At 34.3% G+C, this 26,024-nt stretch overlaps 1 protein-coding gene across 1 annotated transcript in view; it reads left to right on the top strand.

Moving 5' to 3' along the window:
• The window catches only part of specc1 (sperm antigen with calponin homology and coiled-coil domains 1), a 205,140-nt gene that overhangs the window by 27,634 nt on the left and 151,482 nt on the right, over nt 1-26,024 (top strand). The window contains exons 2-3 of the mRNA XM_056458667.1: nt 7,663-7,858; nt 9,733-9,859. Of these exons, the coding sequence (XP_056314642.1) occupies nt 7,697-7,858; nt 9,733-9,859 (289 nt within the window). The 5' untranslated portion in view covers nt 7,663-7,696. The remainder of the gene's footprint in view (nt 1-7,662; nt 7,859-9,732; nt 9,860-26,024) is intronic.

Raw genomic sequence — 26,024 nt, 5'->3', positions numbered from 1 at the left:
CAGTAGTTTTGGGTGACTTGAACTGCAGTTCGGCAGTTTTCCTTTTCACTCATGAACATTTCATTCATGCCCCCTGACAAACTGTGGTATTAGAGGCAAATAAGGAGTAAGGACTGTTGAGAGTGTTATGGAATTTAATAACGTACGCCAAATGGAAAGAAAAAACTTCTGCATTTCGCGATGTGTGTGTGTGTGTGTGTGTGTGTGCGTTTAGTTTCTGTTTAGTTCAGTTATAACTTTAGTCGGATTAATGTAATCAAAAATCGCATTGTAGAACAGTTTCTCAAGCAGTTTGTGATGCATTTTGGAAACAGGAGATGAGCCCCTGGTGTAATGCGCCACCTGGCTTGAGAAACCCGTTCTTAAAGACTTACTTTTAGTCATGATTTGGGTAGCACACATATTCTGAATGCCTTCAGCAGAAATCAAATGAGCCATTTTAATCTTGATTAATTGCAAGATTACAGTGAGATTAATATAGATTAAAAAAACATTTATCTATGCCCACCTATAGTCTTTTTCTATTTTATTTTCTTTATTTTTGGAATAATCTAATTTCATTTGAAGAGATTAATATCATATATTCTGCTCGTAGAAGTTTTTACCACTTTGCTTTTGGGAGGGTGGATTTCAAATTGGTTCACTTTATATAGGACAGCAGCATCATGAGTGACCGACCTGTTTTTCTTCGACAACTGAAGGTTATTTTCTGATAACTGTACATGTTCTGTGTCAGTGTCATGGTCCGCTTGCAAGCTATTAGAGCGAAGCGTGCACTCATCTCTCCTGTCCTGCAAAGTGCTGATGTAGGTTTGCTTGGCTATTAACAGCAAGGAGAAATGTTAAATTCCCTCAGGTCACTAAGGTTGACATTATTGGCTGCAGTACAAAGAGATGCAAATATGCTGGAGTAGATATTGGATCTGATTCTCTCTTCATTGACTCTTAATCAGAATTTTTTTTTCCCTCACATATGCTCAATGGGACTTTATGCTAGAGACCGTTTGCTAGCTGTAAATCACACACTCATAAAATCATAAAATCAAATCATAAAAACTATTTATAAACCTATGTTAGATTTATTAACCATATATTCCATAGACTGTATAAAAATATGGATGTAGCGGCGACCCATGATAAAGAAGGCTGTATACCTTTCAGTTAGAGCTGCACAATTACTTAAAAAAAGATCACGACCTCGATTCGACTAAGATTCTGCCAATCATATTTTCAAGTTCAGGAGAGAAGCAAAGACGGCTGCACGAGTCTTTTCATTGTTTCACATACATAGCTCAGCGACATGGAAACCTCCAAATGATGTTGAAAGAGTCACATACTGTATTTATAAGGTATAATTCACCTAAAAATGTAATTTCTGTCTTCATATAATGCTGTATTTGCTCACGTGACGTGAGCTGCTGACCGTGAGCTGTTACCACAGAGGGGGCGGGCGTGCGTCCTACCTAATAATAAACGCATGCACGTCTACTTTAGTGAACAGAACCTGCATGTGCTGTGAATAACAGGTAATAAAGTTGTAAATAATATTCAGTTTGTGGCACAGAGTGATCGTTTGAGAGCCGCGTGCGAAGTATGAACAGCAGTGAAAATAAAACTGAAAGCGTGCACATCATTTAAATAATCATATCGCATTTTAGAGTCATGATTGCGACATGCATTTTATATGGTTTTTCTTTCATAGCGAACACACAGAATAAATGTTTTACAGTGTCAGTATAACTACTCTAGCCTATATAATGTTTATTTTACCAGTGAATGAAATGGTCTAATAATGTTGTCCATGACAGATTGCAAGCATATATCTCAAACATAATTCAACATCAGAATTATTATAAGTAGAATAGAATTATTTATAGAAACCAGTAGACGTACACACAATATTATTATTGTTGTTTTACCATATGTTTGAGAAAAAACAATAATAATTGCCGACTCATATTAACCTTTATTTTCCATACAGAATCGTGAGAAAATCGTGATCTTTATTTTAAGCAAAAAAAATTGCGATTCTCATTTTAGCCAGAATCGTGCAGCTCTACTTTCAGTCATTCAATGCACTTTCTTTCTGTGCGTTCACTCTGATGGCCACTTGAAATTTTGTCTTTGAAAAACTTCAAATAAGGACTTCACATTTGTCAGTCAGCTGTAGAGTCCATATCACCTTATTCTTCTGTGCTCTCTGTTTGCCGTTTGATCTTCAGAGAGGACTTCCGTCATATGACCGTTCCTTCAAACAGTCTGCATAGTGTGCTGTAATCAGATAAGCATTCACAGGCTTCCTCTAATTACACCCACCCACCATACATTTACTGTCTTCTCACCAACAGCAGTCCTTGTGTTTTACAGCTGGGTGAATTGGAGGGGCTATAACTTGCTAACACTTAATTTTGATAAAAGTTTAGTAACTTTGCAACTACATGCCAGTAAGGAGTATTAGTCAAATGTCTGCTTAATATCTGCTAGCTGTTTAGTTTAATGGACCTCCAAAATACATTCAACTGACTATAAGTTCCAACTACTCTTTCCAACTACCCGGCAGCTTTTTCTACTATCCCTAAACCTATTCCTAATTTAACAGCCTAATAAGAGCTAATTGACATAGGATTGCAAAGTTACTTGTAGTTTGAACAATGTACAAAATGTACTATCAAAACTTCTCTGTCATGTGATCCAATGGATTTAAGGCCCTATTTACACTTGGTATTATTAAGATGTTTTTACAATTTCAACTAGAGCTGCACAATTAATCGAAAAAAAGATCACAATCTCAATTCGACCCCCCGATTTTAATGTAGCATCTGTACGATTCAGCTAATTATATTTTCAAGTTCGGGAGAAGCATAAAGGCGGTTGCACAAGTCTCCATGTTGTTTTATACGTTGCTCAGCAACATGGACACCTCCAAATGGTTTTAAAAGTGTCACATCCTGTATTTTTAAGGTTTAATTCACCCAAAATGTTATTTCTGTCTTTAATTTAATGATGTATTCGCGGCTGCGAAATCACACATGATCTGACGCACTGTTTGTTTACTACTAAGAAGACGCATGCATGCCCACAAATGATGCAGTGTACAAAACCTGCATAGGCTGTGAATAACAGGTAATAAAGACATGAGTCATGACATGAGCCACACTCATGAGACACAGTGAAACCAAAGGCGCGCACATCATTTACATTATCATATCGCGTTGTAAAGTTATGATTACGACAAGCATTTGCTGTTTTTTTTTTCTTTCATAGCGAACACAAAGTGTTGTGTTTGAGAATAAATGTTGAACACTGTCACTGTAATTACTCTAGTAGTACCTATATAATGTTAAATATAATGTAAGAGGGAATCTGATAATGGCAAATGTTCTATTTTACCAATGGAAAATATGGTCTAATAATGTTGATCTCGAACATAATAATTCAACTTTAGAATTATTAGTAGTTGTACTCTGATGTCATCACTTTACTGTGAAGTTACAACCAGGACAAATTTAAAGTCTAGTCAAGTCCACCATTCCAATTCTATACAAATTTAAGCATTTTAACCAACAGTAGACCTACACATAGACCGAATGTTATTATTGTTGTTTTATCAAATGTTTGAGAATTAACAATAATAATAGGCTACTCATGTTAACCTTTATTTTACATCTACAGAATCGTGAGAAAATCGAGATCTTGATTTTAAGCAAAAAAAATGTGATTCTCATTTTAGCCAGAATCATGCAGCCCTAATTTCAACCATTTCATACATTTCATACATTTCGAACATATATATATATATATATATATATATATATATATATATATATATATATATATATATATATATATAAATCACAATGTTAGATTTTTCCAGTATTGTTTAGCCCTAGTATAGTGTGAGCTATTGGTTTTTTGCTGTTAAATTTGTCAACTAGGGATGTCAATTTACACAAATTTCCATAATCTAAATTACCAATCAATCAATCAATCAATCGTTAATGAATTGCTTAGTCAGGATTTCTACTTAAGTGACATGTCAGGATGTGTTCATTTAAATGCAAGCATCCTCACCAAAAATGGTTTTATAAAAAGCTAAAAAGATGGTAAAAAGCAGCTTTTTTGATTGATTATTTAACGATTAAATGTAATGACTAATATACAACAGTTCCATCTCAGATGTACACACAACTGGTGCATATGTGTGTCAGTGAGAGGAAACAGATGAAGGGTTAAAGGTCCAAATTTGCTGTTTCACTTGCTCATGGCTACTGCTTCTGTTCAAACTGGAACCAGTGTGTTTTTGTGCACACAGTAGAGATACGCAGGGATAAGGAAACATGAACTGCACACACTTGACTTGACTATGTGATGCTTGAAGTCATGGACATCACAGCGCACAGCATAATTTATGCTTTAATGATGTCCCTGATTTAAAGATTCATTCATTTATTTTCCGCTTAGTCCCTTTATTAATCATGGGTTGCCACAGCGGAATGAACTGCTAACTTATCCAGCATATGTTTTATGCTGCGGATGCCCTTCCAGCTGCAACCCAACCTATCACTAGGAAACTTCCATACACACTCATTCACACAGACACTCTATAGCCAATGTAGGTTATTCAATTTACCTATAGCGCACGTCTTTTGACTTGTGGGGGAAACCGGAGCACCAGGAGGAAACCCACGGGGACAACGTGCAAACACATAGAAATGCCAACTGACCCATCCGAGGCTCAAACCAGCGACCTTCTTGCTGAGAGGCGACATCACTACCCACTGCGCCGCCCTTTTGACTAAAGATGTTATTAATAATTAATCAATCACAGAGTAATCATTAGCATCCCTAATGTCAACGCTTCCCTCTCTTACACCTTTCAGTCGTTCTCCATTCAAACTGTGTGTTGCGTTTGGTTATGATTGGCATGTGATTAGCATTCAGTGATATATTATGAATTGATCCATATGCATATAGTTTTCCATAAAGACACTTTATCTGAAGTTTCTGCCAACCTGACTCTACACCATAACTTTTCAATCCAGATGGATGGGGCAACCATTACTGCATCCAAAATGGTAAAAAGCCTTGGAGTAACGATTGATGACCAACTAAACTTCTCTGACCACATTTCTAGAACTGCTCGATCTTGCAGATTCGCACTCTATAACATCAGAAAGGTCTGACCCTTCCTATCTGAACATGCAGCTCAACTCATTGTTCAAGCTCTTGTTCTCTCCAAACTGGATTATTGCAACTCTCTACTAGCCGGGCTTTCAGCTAACTCTATCAAACCTCTTCAGCTGCTTCAGAACGCAGCAGCACGAGTGGTCTTTGAACCCAAATAAGCACATGTCACTCCGCTACTCACCCGTTTGCACTGGCTGCCAGTTGCTGCTCGCATCAAATTCAAAGCTCTGATTTTTGCTTACAAAGCGACCTCTGGCTTTGCTCCTTCTTATCTGCTCTCACTTTTGCAGATTTATGTGCCCTCCAGAAACTTGCGTTCTGTGAATGAACATCACCTCGTGGTTCCATCCCTAAGAGGGAAGAAATCACTTTCCCGAACTCTCGCATTCAATCTGCCCAGTTGGTGGAATGAACTCCCTAACTACATCAGAACAGCAGAGTCACTTGCTGTCTTCAAGAAACGACTAAAAACTCAACTATTTAGTCTCCACTTTCCTTCCTAATCTGCAATTGCCTCTCTGGCTATACCATTAACTGTACTCTAAGTCGCTTTGGATAAAAGCGTCTGCTAAATGACTAAATATAATGTAAATGTATCTTGCAAGAGTCTCTTGCTTTCTAAATCATGTTTCACTATAGGCCATTTCAATGTGGTCATGTCATTGGTCCATGAACATTTCCTGCAAACTATTTCATAACTGTAACAAGAAGCAATTCAATCATAATTCGATGTTAAAACAGCTACCATAACATTATTTGATAATATGTAGCTCTTTTTGGATTCTCGGAAGCTATAAAAATTAAAAATCTAAAACAGGAAATACGTTGGGACCATTGTTTTTGTTTACATCCCTCAAAATGCTCTATTAATCACTGTAGTAATACACTATGCACTAAAGGAAGTTTTGTTTTTGTTTTATGATGAGCTAGCAAGCTAGCAAGCAAGTCTTTCTCACTGATAGTGTTCTGGTGCTCTTATAGTTGTCATTCCAGCATCTCTTGGGATGTTGTTAATGGTTGAGTGTCTGCGTGTATTTGCACCCCACCATTCAAATCAATAAGAGCAACCCACAAGGGTAACACATTAGCTCACTCAAACTCACCCCTTTTCTATTTTGTCGAGCACTTATGCCTCTTTTAGTCAATGGCCACCTGTCCACTCCTCTCACATTACCTCTGCTTCGTTCACTAATGCGTGTCCTGCTCTCTGAGTCACTCAATTTCTCTACATTAATAGAGATCTAGTTGGGCGAGACCTACACTGCAAATTAAGCTCTCTGATAAGGGGCTTTCAATTACTAGATCACTTTAAAAAAAGCTCATGCTTAGTCATCGCAATCTTTTTTTGATGTTCCTCTGGGTTGTCTCTCTCACTTTCTCACTTTCCCATCTCTCCACTTCTGAATTGGCCCACTTTCACTTGCATTAAGATTATATCTCATGAATGATTCCTGCATGCTCCTGAAAGCAGATTGCTTTGCTGCTCCTATTTTTATTCTGTTTTTTTCTGCATTGCAATTCTGCTGAATTCTAAATGAAGACTATGCCGAAGGCCTGAAAGCAAATGAAGCCCCTTGATCTGACCTCATCAGTTTTAGTGCTTCCCACATATAGACTTTACTTGGGTGGGCCGCCCAGGTATATTGACATCCGCCCCAGTATTTTTAGTGATATATTTTTTTACTATTATTATCATCCTTTTACACTTATAAAAATGGGGTGCAGTAGGTAGTGCTTTCACCTTACAGCAAGAAGGTCACTGGTTCGAGCCTCGGCTGGGTCAGTTGGCATTTCTGTGTGGAGTTTGCATGTTCTCCCCGTGTTCATCATTGCAACTCCACAACAAATGTATCAGATACTCATTGGTAAAGTTCTTACTGTAGTATTTCTCACAAACGCTACGTGAGATCTGCTTCCTTTATGTCTGTCTGTTGTCTGACGCAGCCGAGGAACGTGGGAACGATAAGCGGGGAGGACTAGCCTTAAAGGCCCTGTACATAAAAACAGTTATAGCTGTTTAGAGCTATAAAATACAAACTACTGAAAGCTATAATAAATAATCTGATGGGTGTTTTGAACTACAAATTAATTACATCTATGAAATAAGAAAAACTGGGGTGTTTGATACTGCAATTCCCTGTGTTAATGAGGGATTAGCTAAATCAAATACATTACTGGCTTAATATTTCCTTCTTGTTTGTTGAACTGTGGTGTAAATTTATTGACATTTGTGATTGCACTTGTCTGATAATATTTAGTAAATCTGCACTCAAATTGCTTTTTTGATATTAATTATATCTTATTTAATAAATAGAAATGGCTAATTAATGATCAAATTAGGAAACACATTTATTAAATACACAGGTTAGAGAACATATTGAATTTGAGTTTTGCAATTAAGGGATTAAATCTACTGAGGTATGATCTAAACTAAACCATCTGACCCTCTGCTTCCTCTTGTTGCTTTGTCCACAGAACAAGTACCTAGAATTGAAGGACTGAGAGGACCATGTTGAAAGGGGGCACCGCCAAGGCGGCACTGCCCAGGATGGGAGCCCCGGAGCGTGCAAAGCTGTCCACCATCAGTTCCCAAAGCACATACTCCGGCAACATCGGGATGAAGACCTCCAGATCGTCCAGCACCATCGCCTCTGACCTGCGACTCAGCAAGGTGATGCTCATTTAATATGACAGTAGAATGGATGAGAAGTAATGAATCACTGACACAGCATGTTATCAGCACATGTAGATGGAAAACTACAGAATGCTGAACAAAAGTGAGGCAGACAACAAATAGCCTGCAAGCTATTTCACGGTTTCACAGTTATCACGATTATTATGCATTTATTAACTTCAAAACACTACTAGTTTAGAAAATCATTAAGTCATTGCTGCTCAGTAAAGAATTAATACAGCCTAACACAAAATAATAATACAAAAATAAACAGTAGTCCATTATTAGACTTGAAAATAAGTGAAAAAAAGTTTTGGCATTTAAACATAAATAATTTTTCACTGAACATAAATGACAGAACAAACAAATAAATAAATAAATAAATAAATAAATAAATAAATAAATAAATAAACGAACGAACGAATAAACAAATAAATGAATAAACAAACAAACAAATAAATAAATAAATAAATGAATGAATTAACAAATAAATAAATAAATAAATGAATAAATAAATAAATAAATGAATAAACAAATAAATGAAAAACAAACAAACAAACAAATAAATAAATAAATAAATAAATAAATAAATAAATAAAATAATAAGAATATTACTAACCAATATACATATTAGTTAAGTATTTCCCTTTTAAAGAAAGCAAATGTAGTCAAAGGCTGCTGGACCTCTGTCTGAAAGGCACTTTTGACTATGTTACAAAATTGTTTGGTGTTATCCTTTTGTATTTATTTTCTCTTTGGAGTGAAAATGTGTATATTCCATACAAACTACTGTAAGCTGAACGATCAGTTCTTGTCATGTGACTCGTGGAGCGCACTTGGTGTGCCTGGAAAGCTTGAGCGCGTCACGCCGCATGCGTGTTGCTGCCAATATGCGCATGCAAGCTGTGCATCTCCATTGGAAATACGTAACTTGAGCGCACAAAAGATGGGATAAGTGAACGGCTTTTAGTTAATAGCTTCAGCCACAGTTAAAATCAGCCTTTAATCCAGTGGGCATTCGCCTCGGTGTACAAGCTCGGAACTTTAAACTAGCGCACAGTTGGCGTAACTTTTAGTTGCAGCAGTATTTTTTTGTGCATAAACGTGGTGTTGAGAAACCTTTACGTTTAATTAACATCGTTGAATTAAAGCACGGTTAATAGGGAAACTGGCTAATCGTTGCAGTCCTAATGCCTGGCTTTATACTCATTAATAAGCTCATTAATATGCTCATTTATAAGCTTTACATAAAATTTGAATCATTTTCGGATAAATTCACTGTTTTTAAATCAAAATAATAACATTTATGTTGTTCATATGATAAAAAGCTGTCATCATTTCTATTTTTTGTGAGAAGGGAGTAGTATATTCTTTAATATTCCTTGAGAAAAAAGCAAAATTTTGTCTTTAGATGTCCTTTATGGGAACAGACATGAAAACAAAACTAACTAAAAAATAACGGCCAATTCACACGGGGCTTCAGTGTCAACGCTTGAAAGAGGGAGTGTCTGAAGTCGGGGCTGATGCGATCGTCATAGGAGCGTCAGCCAGTGAAATTAGTCCGCAATCTGCTACTGTCTGAGCTGGTGTATTTGCATAAAGCAATCTGATTGGCTGACGCTTCTGTCTGCGCTTGAAAAGTTGAGAAAGTCCCAACTTCTGCAGCGAGCAACGCCTCTGAAGCGGCGCCGACGTATCCACAATGCAGTTCGTCAACGCCTGACGTCACCCATTCAAAGTGAATAGGAAGCGTTGAAGCTGACGCCCCGTGTGAATGGGGTGTAAAAGTCACAAAACTCATTTTCATGTAATGCAGTTCACAAAATGAATCACAGCTGTTTCACTGATGGTGTTTATGTTCTTGTGTGTAGATAAAGAGGGCAAGCAGTGATGATGCTCTGGCTAAACCTGTCTTGGGTTCAGTGTCCCGCATCAAGAAGACCATCACCACAGGAGCCATCGCTGAGCTTACAGACAACCGGCCACGCAGCGCATCAAGTAGGAATTTACGTCTTCTAAATAATCATAGAAAGCATCTTTAAGCTTAATTACAATATGCTTCCAGTAATATACAATTGAAGTAAAATATTATCTTATTTTTTACTCTATTAACGCAGCACACATGATGTAGTTCAAATATCTTGATATAGATGAAAATTATTAAGAGAAACAAAATATATTTCTTTGCAAACCGTGGACAGTTTTACTGATCAACTCAAAGTGGAGACAATTTGGAAAAAACTAAGCATATCTTCAGTAGTGGCCTGAAAATAACTATTATACAGGTTCCGTATTTTGTGATTCACTTGGTGTTTTCTGTTTATTTACGGTTGTGAATTGCATTATGGGAGTTTTATCTTTGTTTTGATCACTTTTGACGTTAAAAATTCAACCCTGCAGATTATCAAAAGGACTTTTATGGATATTTTAGTCATTTGAGACAAGATATTGTTTAAGAAATGGTAAAGAGAGAATTAAGTCTGTAAAATAACAGGAAAAGTACTGGCAGTTTATAGCCATACCATAATTTACAACACAAACTAAGACAATATATGACTTTAAACTATTAGAAATGTCAACTAAAGTCACTTTTCAAACTTTTCAACATCAGAAGTTTTTGGAGGAAAGATCAAGATCCCGTAATGCTATTCAAAAGAATAAATAAGTGAAAAAAACATGAATCGCAAAACATGAAATATTGCTAATTTACGGATCTTTTTCACGGTGTGGGTGATATAATTAACAAAGAAAAGAACTGTCAAAGAAAAGAACTGTCATTTTAAATATATAGTACTTCTTTACCATTTCTTGCACTGTTTTTCCATTTTTTTTTCTCTTATTCTTTTGACCGCTACGCTTTTTTTCTAGCATCTTTTGTAACGCCTCAACTGCATTCTAAAAACACACTCATTTTAACCATTGTCTCACATGCTTTTTTCCCCTTCCCACTGCCCACATCTCACTTTTTTTATTTACAAGAATGTGTGAACTGGCCTTCAGCACAAGCAACATGTTCTGCATTATGATCCTTTGTGGAGTATCACATGGAGCGTGATATCATGTGTGCAGTCATGTGCTCAGATAATTTTTTTTTCTCTTCTGCCATCATTGGTGAATTGTCAATTTCTATAACATTGGCTAATATATATGTGTATTTATATATATATATATATATATATATATATATATATATATATACAGTTGAAGTCAGAACTGTTAGCCCCCCTGTTTATTTTTTCCCCTAGTTTCTGTTTAACGGAAAGAAGATTTTTTTTCAACACATTTCTAAATATAATAGTTTTAATAACTCATTTCTAATAACTAATTTATTTTATCTTTGCCATGATGACAGTAAATAATATTTGACTAGATATTTTTCAAGACACTTCTATACAGCTTAAAGTGACATTTAAAGGCTTAACTAGGTTAATTAGGTTAACTAGGCAGGTTAGGGTAATTAGGCAAGTTATTGTATAATGATGATTTGCTCTCTAGACAATCGAACAAATATTTAGCTTAAAGGGGCTAATAATTTTGACCTTAAAATGTTTTTTTTTAATTAAAAACTGCTTTTATTTTAGCCAAAATAAAACAAATAAGAGTTTCTCCAGAAGAAATAATATTATCAGACATACTGTGAAAATTTCTTTGCTCTGTTATATCTTTTTTTTATTTATTAAAAACAGCAATTCCTTCATTTAAAAGAATTCATGGCATACCATTGCATTTGAATGAATCATTAAACATAGAAACATTTTCCAGTTTCAGACTTAATACTTTAGAGTTAAAATGGCCACTTTTCATGACAAGGATATTTTTACACAGTACATACAAAATACCATGACACAAGTAACATGATTTAATAAAGGGAAAAATAGAATAAAGCCTTGCTAATGTCATGTAAGTTTATTCAGATTGAGATTTTATGAGATCAGATAAATATGTAAACATACTGTAAATATACTGTCACTTGATAACACATGATGTTAAACGAATAGTTAAATCGTTTGATAAAGGAAAAAAATGAGCCTTGGTAATGTCATTTGAGTTTGATATTATAAGATCAGAAAATAATGTAAATATATAGTCACTTAATAATACATGATGTTAAACAAATAGTTAAATCGCTTGATAAAGAAAAACAATAAGCCTTGCTAATGTCATTAGATTTTATGACATCAGATATTAATGTGAACATAAATATACTGTCACTTGATAATACATGATGTTAAATGAATAGTTAACTCTCCCAAACCTGTATAGCTCCCTTTTTCTATGTGGAAACACAAAATTAATGTATTTATAAACAATGTTTTTAACCAAATTGTTTCATTGAGAATAGTCTTCAGATAACAGTTAAAAGAGACATGCTTACATTTAAAATGTTATGTTTTACAGAAGGAATAAATATTATATAGTTTCAAATATTATTTTGGGTGGAAAATAACTATCCCTTTAATAAAGGAATTATTAAATCACTGAATGGGCCATAGTGAGTGCAGCTGATCACCTCTAGAGGGCATCAGGAGACCATTCTGTAATCCTGAAGAACCCTATGATTCATTTGCTGCCCTACATTGCATCAATTCTGACTCAGTTGAGTTTGTGTTCATTTTACGTATAAAGTATAAAGAGAATGACAGTTGGACTGAATATCTAAGGTTACTCTATCCAGATTTTGTACACGCATAAAATAATTGCTACTTGGTTTTAATCTGCAAGGTACCCATTTTTTTTTTATTTAATAACCAGTGAGCTTTCTCTCACAGTCTCCTCTTCAGACTAAGAACAAAGATTTAATATTATTTATTATTGAGTTTGAATATTAGGTGAATATTTGACCGAATTGTGTACATTTTGTTATTGATATGGTTTACATTGTTATTTTATTGTTATTGTTATTATTAACGTTGTTTATTTATTTTTTTACATAGTGTACTGCTACTGTCTATATTGTACAAAAAAGTGAAATGATTGGCAGTGAAAAATGTATACATATTTAAGCTGAAATATTGTATTGGTTATGCTGCTACACTTATAAAAAAAAAAAACGAGAATGACAGTTCAGTTGGACTTCAACAATGAGAGATGACTCTTGCATCAGAAAAGAACAGAATCCAAATCTGATATATGAAAAAAAAGATTTAACTTTGAGTGTTGGATGATAGGAAAAAAATGCTACCGTCAATAAAGGCTTTTATGTGCTTGAAAAATCATGACATGAGAAAATATGAGATTTGACGGATTGTCTCTGGAGAATGCATGTGTCAAGATCGGTGCCATATTTAATTCATTGGCTAATGGAAGAATGTCTATGTCGTTGCACTTGAATGTCAGTTGCATTGATCTCAATTCAGTTGTCCAGAAGAAGGATACGAGCTGAATAGACATGATGAATAGGAATGCTGCCTGGTGGCATGACCTCTGTGGGATTGGCTCAGTGGTAAAATACCAGCATCAGGGCGTAGCAGAATTCTTTGTACTTCATGTGATGCTCGGCTGGTTGTTTTAATTGCAGGCAAAAGAGGTGCTAACGTGCTCAATTTGTGAGGTTGGTGAGAAAATGACAAAGAGAATAAAAGACATAAATGCAATTCACTAGTTGGTAAGAGTTTGTTTTTGAAATATTTAGGGCTCAACAAGGCTGCATTTATTTGATCTAAAATAGTAAAAACTGGTGGTGTAACTGATCACAAAGCTCATAGTTCGGATCACAATACGTTTTTTTAAGTTACGGATCGGACCATTTTTCGGATCAGCAAATAAGGGAGGAGACAAATGTCATTTGCTTTCCATTTATACAAAAATATTACTGCAAAAACTATTGATTTTAACAATCAGAACTTAGAACCTGTATTTTTAATAAAAATACAAATCAAGAAAGAACCAGCAGAAAAAAAAGTATTCAATACGAAAAATAATCTTAGCTACTGTTGCTGATAATGCTAAATATAAAAATCTAACATCTTGTACAACATGTCATATTTATTGTCAATTAATGATTCAACAATTTACGCATAAAACTTCATGTTTCATTAGACTGTCGGTGTATCATTTCTGAAAACCTATTCAGTGACAGAATTTTGATGGTTGTTTGTATGAATGCAGCGCTTAGAAGAATTAATATGCAAGTCATTATTATCATTCATCGTTCATGTTACGCGGGTTTGAATTGAGATCACAATCTTTTAATGTTTAATCATGCAGCTTTACACTGAATGCATTAATGCAGGCTAAACAAACAGTGACAGAAAACACCTTTAATTAATAGCTTGAGAAAGCATTTAGGTACCAACACAACTTTTTCCGTCATCATTAAATTTTACAGGGAAGCCAAAATGCTTTCATATACATAATTTGAATGACACGGGAGGCAATTGTTATAAATGTTGAATTAACCTACAAGTTCAAAAAAGTTATTAATCCGCGGGTCACATGCACTCCGAACTCCGAACACATTACACCCCTAATAAAAACTGTAATATTGTGAATTATTACTAGATTAAATGTTTGTTGTGCATTTTAATAGAAAGTCAGAATTATTTGCCCTTCTGTGAAGTTCAGTTCTTTTTCAAATATTCCCCAAGTGCTCTTTAAAAGTAGGTTTTTTCAACACGTTTGTAAACATAATAGTTTTTATAACTAATTACTGATCACTCATTTATTTTGTGATCATAATTATGACAGTACCTAATATTTTTGTAGCTATTTTGAAAGATTTTTTTTTGCTTAAAGTGCAATTTAAAGGCTTAAAGGTGCAGTAGGAGATTTGCCAAAATGCTAACCGGTTAGCATAATATCTTTGAAACGCAGTCCCTCCCATGCCATCCGAAGCCACGCCTCCTGAAACACGAAAGCGCACATTAAAGATGACAGACACCCACTAGATCATGTCATTCGCCAGTTATAAAACTTTATAGTACCTTATAGTACTACAAATCTAAATGAAAAACTGTATTATATCTAGCACGTTTTTAGTTGTGTAGCAAGCAAAACTTCTCAATGTGCAATATTTCATGCATGCAAGGATCGCTGGTCATACTCTCTCACGCTGAGTCCTAATCTGACTGCTTAGTGGTTGGCCGGCAGCATGCAGGAATTACACTACTTACTAAGCCATACTTGCATGCTATTTCAGATCGAATATTCATAGTAGCACGGTAAACAATATAGGGAGCGTGTCACAGGTTGTCACTGTTTAAAAATGAACCAATGTGAATATAAACCAACTTCAGCTCAGTAAAGCAGGCTAGGCGGAATAGCGCTATTTACTGATGTTTTGTTGTTAAACTGAATAAAAATCTTCATTATCGATGTTGTAAAAGGTCCCTTATGATACTGAAAATAGTCACATCTATCTTTCACCAGAAGATTTCAGTGGTTGAACAACACTTCTGTGCATATAGCCCATTCGCAACACAACACAATCTACATCAGCTTTGCGTGACTAAAATAGTTTTAAAACGTAACATTACCTGTCTAAAAGAAATACTTCAGCCATGATGTCATCCTTCCTTCAGCGTGCAAAAGTAACTGCAATATTGATTCAGGATTTTAAAAAGCTTTGATTCAGCATTTGAATTTACCGCTGTGATTGTCTCGTGTGCAGCATGCATGCACGTGCAAATGGCGGATCTGCGTGAACAGAGATGCGCTGTTGTACTAATCTACAGACAGTTTAAGCTACTTATCAGAATTATGGGAATTATCAGCCCGACAATATTTAATTGGATGAACATTTTTTTGTTTTATGCCTTACCCAGAATATAAAAATACATATATATGCATTTAGATCATTTACTTTAAGCAGTGCTATTGGAATGTAAAGATAATAGTTAAATATTAGTAACTATTATGCAAATATGTGAAAAGTAATGATATCTTTAAAAAAGTGAAAATTTTATGTCCATTTTGCAAAACATCTGGTTCATTATTAGTCTTAATTTCCTTGTTGCTTAATTACAAATGGAAATATGTCATGCAGTGGACAGGAAATGTGGTCTGATGTTTTAACGATGCATAATATTTATCATTCACCACTTGACAACCAGTAGACAGGAAATGTGTTGTGAGGATTTTTTTTTTCTTGTAATACTAATGAAACCACTCAAAGCATCAAAAGAGGAGAGCAGATTTGACACTTCACTGTGTAGTTATGTAATAATTTAGTATGCGAGTTAAATATGAGTCAAGAAAATGAATCATAAAGTATCTGTCTGCAGGCTGTATTGTGTTAGTATTAGACTTTTTGCTGAAAATCTGGTGTCCTTTTCTTTTGTTTCATTGTCGTGTTTCTCTCATTGTTATAATTTTTAAATAATGTGATCAATCAGACCATCTTGTCAGAAGATTTGTGGTCTGTCTAATGCTTAACTCAGATTTTACATTTAAAGCAAATTCCACTTTTCACGTAAATTATATGAAATTGACTTAATGTAGGTGATGTAAAATGATCTGATTAAAACAAATAGAAGATTAATAAGTTGTTTGAAATGTAACCTGAAATTGCCATATAGGTGCCATATAGTGCATTGGTTTAATAAGTTAACTTGTTCTCTGAAATCTACATAGTAGGTTTATGGCTTCGGTAAGTTCAGTACTCCTAGAATTAGAAGGTCCATAATTGACCATATATGGTTCGTGTCGTGAATGTTAATGAGCTCCGCTTTGACATTCCGCTCTTACAGGCACACACACAGAAAGCACAGACAAATATAAACTTAATCAGAGTAATGTTTACCTATTTTGCTCACCAGGGCTGTTGTGAATAAAGCTAAATCATAATTAAACTTGACAAATTTTGCATTTTGTGTTCTGAAGCAATTTTGAGCATGCCTTGTGCTGCAGTTATACATAGTAAACAATTTGGGGCTCGCGTTTTCGAAATAAAAGTCTAACATAGTAAGTAAAATATATGCTTAAAATAACTGAGGGAGGAAAATGATCACTGTTGTATCACTAAAAAACGTTTGGCTTATCAAATACAATCCTAGACCTGCATATGGATGTCTTCAGATGTTTTTTATGCTCTCAGAGCTGCTTCTAAGTTGGTGCACACTTGATGACACGGCTGCTCATGAGGTCCGGATGAATGACCTAAAGTAGGCAAACATGTAAATGAGGAGGGCATGGTCTGTGAGTCTTGTCACAGTTTGTTTTGTCCTCTGATTGGCTCGTTGTCCACTGGGGTTTTACCTATCATGGAATTTACATGAGAATGAGGAAACTGTGGTGTTTGCGGCTTACAGGATGCCCGTTTCCATATACTGATCTTCTATTATTCTACTATGCCTTGGTATATATGCAGATTCTCATTATAGGGCACCTTTAATACATTTTAAGACTAGCTTTGATCAAGGGATTTTTACCAGAGGTCATCTTGGACCATGGTTTGTTGCTTAAAGGTGAAGAGTGTGTCATTGTTTGTTCTGCACAACTCCTATTAACTGTAAAACACATTTTATTGGACTGTCCTGCATTTAATGACTGCTGAAGGGTTTTTTAATAAAATGAACTGAAATATTCAGCAAAATGTCAGCAGGAATTACATTTTTTTTATCATATATTTACATTAAAAACCAAATCTAATTCATGTATTCATTTGTTTGTAATTTTTAATTGTATATTTATTAATGACATGTTTTTGCCATGAAAATAGCCTTTGTCGCTGACATGGCATTTATAAAAATATATGATATGTATAAACAAATAAAAATTGGTTATAAAAGCTTATCAACCACAGCTATAGTATATAACTAAAGCTATAGTATATAACTAAAGCTCACGCCACCTTAGCCAGCCATAGCAAGGCTTCATCAATAATTTAAGAACGTTTTCCTTTGCTGTTAGGTCTCAAAAGTGAAGTGAAGCGAGAGGCACATGGTCTCCTCTCTATAAATAATGTCTGCGCCAGGGCTAGTGGACAACCTGGTCACATGTTTTTCCTCTCTTGTTGTCTTTTAATTAACACTCCCATTTCCAATGGACAACACTTGATAAAGCTCTGAGATCAGTTAGAAACCGAATGCTTAGATGGGGAGTTGGGCTGGATGTAATAGCGCTTATGTCATTGTCAGACATGTTAAATGTATGACTCAGTGATGAGGATTTGGCATATGTGTCAATATTAAATTGTCGTCTTATTCCACAACGTCAACGTACAGGAGTTCAGAGTTCAGGGTAAAATGTTACTTTTAGGGTCAGTGTGTTTTTATGCTGTGCTTCTGAACGTGTTGTTCATGTTTCAGTAAGAAAGCAGCAGGTTTTTAATTGATCGTAATTAGACATTTTTACCAAATCAGAATATTAAAACCATTTCAGATGGAACATGTGACATTGAAGTTAGTGATACTGAAAAGTCATCATCGTTCAATTAATTCAGCTTTGTCATCACAGGATTTAAATGACACTTTAGAATTGTAATCGTAAAGGTATTTTATTAATAATAATGTAAAACCAATAATATCAATTTAATAATTGTAATATAATTTTAATAATATTACGTATGTTCATTTTGGGAATACATTACAAATACAATTACATTTTACTATAAGCACTGAGGTTGTGTTAAGATGCACATAAAATGTAAAATGTAATAAATATAATAATATTGTTAATGTAATATAATATTTCTAGACTGACAAAAATGTTATCTAATTAATTATCTGATATTTTAATAGTGATTTTAAAATATATAAATATAAGATCAATTGCAAAGTGTGTGTAAAAAATTGTGGACTTGTGATAAAAATTCCATAAATTCTATGGTCAGTTTTAAATAACGGTCCATTAGTTGATGTTAGTTAATGTATTCATTTACTTGAACGAAGTATGAGGAATCTTTTACAGAATTTCCAAATCATAGTTCAACATTTACTAATGCATTAATAAAACCTATATTGAGCTTGTTAATATTAGTTCAAGCACCGTGAGTTAACAATTAACAACTTTATTTTCATTAACTAACATTAACAAATACAAAATAGCTCAACATATTGTTCATTGTTTGTACATGTTAGTAAATACATTACCTAGAGTTATCGAATGGAACATTATTTTAAATTAGGGTCATAAAATCGAGATCAGTCCATGAGTAAACCTGTTTTGAGCTCACAATACGCTGTCTATTATTGGTCTAAACATGCTGTACACAATTCAAAGTAGTTTTCAAGTTTGCCTTTTTATGTTGCCCATACAAAGAAAAACATTAATCAGTGCAACCTCTAACACAATTTGTTCGCAACTGGAAGAAAGATCACTAAATATTACTATTTGGACACAGTAGAAAGCCTTGAACCTCCATTGCATTGTCGAAAATTACTAAAAGTAGTACATATGATTATTTGTAAAATACATAAATTGTTATTTTCTGTTTTTCAAATCTGATTGAGACATTTCATGTTCATTAAACAGCATAACATGCACCAACAATGTGTGACTTCACTGACATGCAAATGTAAACGTTACTTGAAGCAGTTGAGACAAAAGTTTAAGGGTTAGTGTGGGTTTTATGCTGTGTTTATTCTGAATTTATTGATCTTGTTTTCATAAGAAAGCAGCAGGTTTTCATTTGATGGTAGATACAGTAGGTATGTTAAAAATCAACATATCCAATAAATTCAGACGCATCATGTGGCATAGAAGTTTCATAACAGTTACGTGAATTCAGCTTTGTCGTCACAGAATTTAAATGACATTTTAAAATAGTAATCATAAAGCTAATTTATCAATAATAATTTAATACTATTTTCCCAGTACTGGGTTGCAGCTGGAAGAGCATCCGCTGTGTAAAACATAAGCCAGAATAGTTGGGGGTTTCTTCTGCTGTGGCGACCCCTAATAAATTAGGGACTAAGCCAAAGGAAAATAAATGAATGAATGTTATAATAGTGGGAGTTAATACTAATAAGATCTGTGTAAATGTGTAATACTACATTTAATTTTGGAAATGTACATTTTATAATAAGCAATGGGCTGTCATTGAGATACACATAAAATAACAAAAAAGGAAAAAATCGAAGTATTCTTGTAAATGTAAAATACTTTTCCAACCTTATACTTCAGTACAGAAAAGTGTCAGACTTTGACAAAATGTATATCTTGATTATCTGATATTTTTAATAGTGATTTCATAATATATAAATACAAAAAGAATAGCAAAGTGTGTGGAAAAAATGCATTACTTAAAATTGTGGACTTGTGACTGAAATTCCATTTCTTCTCTGGTCATTTTTAAATAACGGTCCATTAGTTGATGTTAGTTAATGTATTATTATTTTTTCTACAAGCCCATACATTACTGTCTGGCTAGTTTGTGTCCTCTACATGTATGCTAAAAAGGCAATAATGGTCCTACATTTCTGACCATTATCACAAATAAAGCCCAGAAAAACAGGGCATCAGTATATTGTAAACCGATCAAATCGGTTCAGATCTTCCTTTTCAGTTATCAAAGAAATAATTTGTTCCTTAATGTAATTATTACATTGTTTAACATTCAAAATTTTAATGTATACATTAGTGTAAAACCTATGAATGGTTAAAAAAAAAAGATATTTTAGGGTCAATTTTTCCATAGCCTTCTTTTCGGCTTTAACAAACTTATCCCTTAAGTCTTTCCAAACTTTTTTTCCAAAAACGTCTTTCCTATGGCTCTCGCAATGTCTAGCCAAAAATGTTTGGTCATCTGGTTAATTACTATGATCATGCATGGACGGATCATAAAGATGTGTGTACAGGTGTACATGTTCAGACAAAATCTGAAAAAAAAATCACAAAAAGTAATTCATATTCAACCCATGCGAACTTAGAGAGAACATGCAAACTCCACACAGAAATGGCAACTGACCCAGCCGGTGCTCGAATCAGCGACCTTCTTGCTGTGAGGCGATTATGCTACCCGCTGCACCACAGTGCTGCCCTAGGAAGCAAAGTGTCATTTAAATTCATAGCATTAACACTTGATCGACACCATAGATATTTGCAATTCATTTTACACTCCTAGCAGTTTTATTCACCTTATTCTCCACGTACGAGCGGGCGCAGCTATTTGAATCTTTTTGGCTCGGGACTTCCTGTCTCATTCACTTCCATTCATTTTTAGACATTAAAAACAGCTCGTTCGGCTGCTTGATGTGGCAAACTGATATTTTCTTATTATATGATTCTGCTTTGTCTGTATAATTATGCAAGCACTTGTTTGTAGAGCAAGTAGTTTGACCGTATTCTGCGGATTAATATTCCGAGTCATTTCTCCCATAGCTGAATCGGAAGTTCTCAAACGATCGCAAAAAACGAGCACACTTCCGCATTAAAGAATAAGGTCAATACTCCAGCTAATGTTTAGTCATTTGTCTATTTAGACCAGATTTGATCAGAACTATCACTCTCAAGTTTCCCTAGATTGCTAACTATTTGGTTTGCCTTAAAAAAAATAATCTAGTCATGTCCTTTAAAAATTGGCATTTCTGGACAAAGAATGATTATTCATTGCTGATGTTCCTTTATGATATAGGTTTTAACCTACACAAGTGAGCTAATAGAAAGTGACAATAAATAAATTGAACTATTATTAGAGAAGCACGTCAATCTCAATACAGAAAAAGCCATTTGACCCTTTAATCAACTTAAGGATATGCACAAAAAAACTTCATTTCTTTGTATGAAAAAATGAAAATGATTGCTTCAAACAGTGTATCTGCTGTTTTGTGTTTGAAACCCCCTGGAATGCCTTGCCCTATTAAATTCCATGCCCTTTTTTTCTACACGGAAAGATGAACCCAACATTTATTTTTAGAAGTAATTGAAAATGTTGAGCTCAGCTTGTATTGAAGCTGGAACATTCGAACAGCGTAACCCTGCGCTTGTGTTTGGTCAGTGAGAGGTCTGGGTGGGCACAGATCAGTTTGGTTTACAGAGGCTTTGTTCTGCCTCTGTTTGTGACTGAGTGAGCTACAGGAGTGCAGATTAGAGCCGGGCTTATTTACCAAGGGTGGAGAGCCTTTATATAACCTTAGTAAATTCAGGAATTAGAGAAAGAAGAAAAAACACAAAAAGAACAATACGATAATAATTCACACTCCCTTTAATAACTTTAATAATTCACACTCCCTCATAAGAATGAAGTTAAAAGAAGGGGAGACTTCTGTACTTGAATAAATGAAAGAAGGAGAGGCACTCTTAATAAATGGGAAAATAAAAACAGAAATAGTTCATTACATGTTTGATTCCTATTGGTCGGTTGCATAATCTAATGGTCATATATTTTTGCATTAATGTCAGCTAAAAAAACTCATATTTTAAAAGGGTTTATAAAACTGAAAACAGCTGTTTATTTGTTTTAAATGTACAAAATGGGTTTTTAAAAACATTTTAAATGAGTGATAATATTTATTATATATTAATGACATAATACAGTAAAAATATTTAATATACAGGATGATTCAGAAAGAATACCACAACTTTGGAAATCCTGAACTCTGCAAAGAGGAAGCTCTTTCTGTCGTCAAAGCTCTGATATTTGTTAAGTACGCTTTGCATTGATTAATTACAGTAGGTTGATGTTTATTTGATTAATTACAGATTTTCAAAGTTGTGGAATTCTTTTTAAATCACCCTGTATAATGTTTATTTCATTGCATTAAAAGCTACATAAAAAAACACATTTAAACTGAAAACAGCTGTTTATTTGTTTTAAATGTACAAAATGGGTTTTTAAAATTTAAATGAGTTTAAATGAGTAAAAATATTTATTATATGTTTATTTTATTGCATCGAAAGCTACATTTAAAAACACATTTAAAAGGGTTTGTAAGCTGAAAACAGCTGTTTATTCATTTTAATTGTACAAAATGGGTTTTTAAAAACATTTTAAATGAGTAAAAATGTTTAATATATGATGTTTAAATAATACTGTAAAATATGTGTTATATGTTTATTTCACTGCATTAAAAACTACATCAAAAACCACATTTAAAAGGGTTTTTAAAACTGAAAACAGCTGTTTATTTGGTTTTAAATGTACAAAATGGGTTTTAAAAACATTTTAAATGAGTAATCAATATTATATAATATGTTTAATATTACTACTGTAGGTCATGTGGATCATGTGACCCTGGCCTTGTTTCCATCTGGTATTAATATGCTGTATTTTGTTACTTATTCAATCACATTTGTTCAGCAGAGACACGTTAGATCTTGGTAATAACAATAACTGGCTGTTTCGTCTCACATTTGGGTTAAATACAAATTCAATTTTTGGGATGCTCCGATGCTCCGATCAGACACGGATCGGTTTTGGCCGATAATCACATTTATCGACTCGAATGGTACTTGCTAAACTGACTGATCTCATAAAAATAAAACTTAAAAATTATTACTTTTGACATGAATAATTAATAATATAATTTCTTGTAATATATTTTTATTGCAATAAATATGAGTTTATATCCCTGTTTCCTTTTAGTAAAGTGTTAATGGATTTATAGGTGTTCATTTTAACTACTTATGCATCAAATATGCGCTCCAAAATCTTTTTGTTTAGTGAGACATGCTGAAATCTTTTCATCATTTGCAATGTTTCCAAATTGCATTGCTTGTACTTTTTCTTACAATTTTTTTTTTTATCTGTGCTATCTATTATTTTCTACAAAGCTGCTCTGGCCATGACATGTTCTCTTCTAAATGGTTATAAGAGATGTGTTTAAGGGATTATATCTAGCATCCTTAATTATTCTCTTAGGTAAGAAGAGATCTCCACTTAGGTATCATACTTGGAGGGAATATATACATTATAGGGCTTGAAGCATTAGAATCGGTGATCGGCCGATCACCATGACAAAAAAAATCGGTACTTGGTATCAGCTGCAAAAAATCCTGATCTGAGCATCCCTAGTGAAAATATATTAATTCTATTTATGAATTAATATATTAATATATAAATTTTTATTAACACATCTATCTTTCAATGCCTCCTAATCACAATTGACAAAAACAGTCTGCAGAAACTCTTTGCTTGAAATTCTCCCTTTGTACGTGTTATGAGGGAGAAAGTCCCACCCATTAGTGACGATCTATCCCTCATTAGCATAGGATGTTAGTTTTGTTTTTGAATCTGCCACTATGCTGACACATAGGCATTTGTAGCCCCACCCTCTTTTGAAAAGGGCACAATCTCAATTGAATTTAAAGCGACAGTCACCAAAATGACACAGTTTGGACCAAAGTCTAACTCTGGTCGCTGTGAACACCTAGGTGCTATATGTCGACGCACTAACCACTAGGCTATTGACGCTGACCAAAAGGTGCAGTTTTTAAGAGTTATAAAACATTACTTGTGAGGTATTTTGTGCTGAAACTTCACAAATATACTCTAGAGGCGTCAGAGACTTATTTTACATCTTGTAAAAACGGGCATAATAGGTCCCCTTTAAAACATCCTTCCATTATTTAGAGTGTAGGGGTTTTAATTTGTATGATTTTATTTTTATATTTTGTTTCAATCTGCTCAAGTGGCAGGGATGATTATGTTTAGGCAAGTTTTTTTTTAAAGAAGTCTTATATTTTCATGCTAATTAGGCTGTATGAATTCATTTAGTATTGGCCACAAATGTGCAAAACTGTAGAACAATTACAAATTGTTACTATATAGATATTACACATTGCTAAACAAAAATGAAGAAGGTCAAAGAGAAACAAAGTTGTGCATTTTATATTGTCAAGCCAAGGACAGACCCTGCCTAAGATTTTTTTTTCTCCCTAGCATGAATATTTATCATATGCACATGAATAGAGAATAAGGGGGAGAGAGGGAGGGAGCTAAAGAAAACAACACATCTATCTTTCAATGCCTCCTACTGAGAACAGAAAAAAACAGATCAGTCTAAACTCTCCTGTTGTGTGAAAAAGCAGCAATTTATGACAAAAACCTGACTTAGTTAATGTGTGTAATCCTCAGAGCTGATCAATGAGTTTGGAAAAGTTCATGACAAACAGATCCCCCTCTTCTTTATAATCAGATTTTTATCATTCCTGCATACTGGAGTGAAGAGAAGAGTGAAGAGGGAGTTGTTTGCTGTAATTTTCATGCCTCGGCTTGAGGAGGAGGAGCAGAAATGTGATGGAGTGAAGCCACCCCCCCCCCAAAACATAGACACGATCTGTCTGAAACACACTGAACAGACTCCTGCTGCCTGACACTGAGGGAAAAGGAGAGACAGAAGAAGTGATTGAGAAGAAGAGAGAGTTGCACCGGGACAGACTGACAGCGAGCAGGAATGTTGTCTAGCTGCTGATTCACTGCCAGCAGGGCGAGAGGAAAAGGACAAACACCTCTGTCTCATTGTCTTTGTCTCGTACGCACCGGTGGCAGTAAACTGGGACTGGCTGAGCAAACGTCCTCTGTCAGGTGCGTCTGAGCCCTTCTCTGATGGATTAGTGTCTTCTGTGGAGCAGCGTGGAGCAGCCATGGGGAACCAGGAAACCCGGGTTGAAGATCCGGACACAGGTCTGAATAACATATCACCATGCTGTGGATCTGATGCTTGTCCATTCATTTTGGATGGGGATTGTATGCTTGTTAGAGCGATTGACTCTTTTTGTTTAGTCCTGTTATTCATTGCTCCATAGACGTATGCAGGTATTTAAGAATTCAGTATTTGATAATGAACATGCACTATATTAATATTGTAGGCACTATAAAATACAGATAATTATTATTTAAACTCTTAAAGTGCTTTTTAAGAATATTCACACCGTATTTGCAGTGGTGCGGTCACACTTTACAATAAGGTTTCATTAGTAAATGTTAATTAATTTATTTACTGACATGAACTAATAATAAACAATGCTTGCACAGCATTTATTAATGACGGTTCAGCATTTACTAATGCATAATTAAAATCCAAATGCATGCTTGTTAACATTAGTTAATACACTGAGAGTAATAAACTAACAATGTTAAGACTGTGCATTAAGGCTCCAATAGTTAACATCAGTTCTTTTAACTAAACTTGTGATTAATTTTTTTTTGTATCTTAGGATAGTGTCTTAGTTAATGCATAATTACCCAAACATGATGATTGATTAAATGCAGTTACTTGAATTGATAATATATTAAGCATTTTTTGTTATTATACCTGTTAATATACACTTACCGGCCACTTTA

This window comes from Danio aesculapii, chromosome 5 (assembly GCF_903798145.1).
Source record: "Danio aesculapii chromosome 5, fDanAes4.1, whole genome shotgun sequence".
NCBI classification, from domain to species: domain Eukaryota; kingdom Metazoa; phylum Chordata; class Actinopteri; order Cypriniformes; family Danionidae; genus Danio; species Danio aesculapii.
The sequence above is the reverse complement of the archived record's forward strand: the minus strand, read 5'-3'. Positions and strand labels throughout refer to the sequence as shown.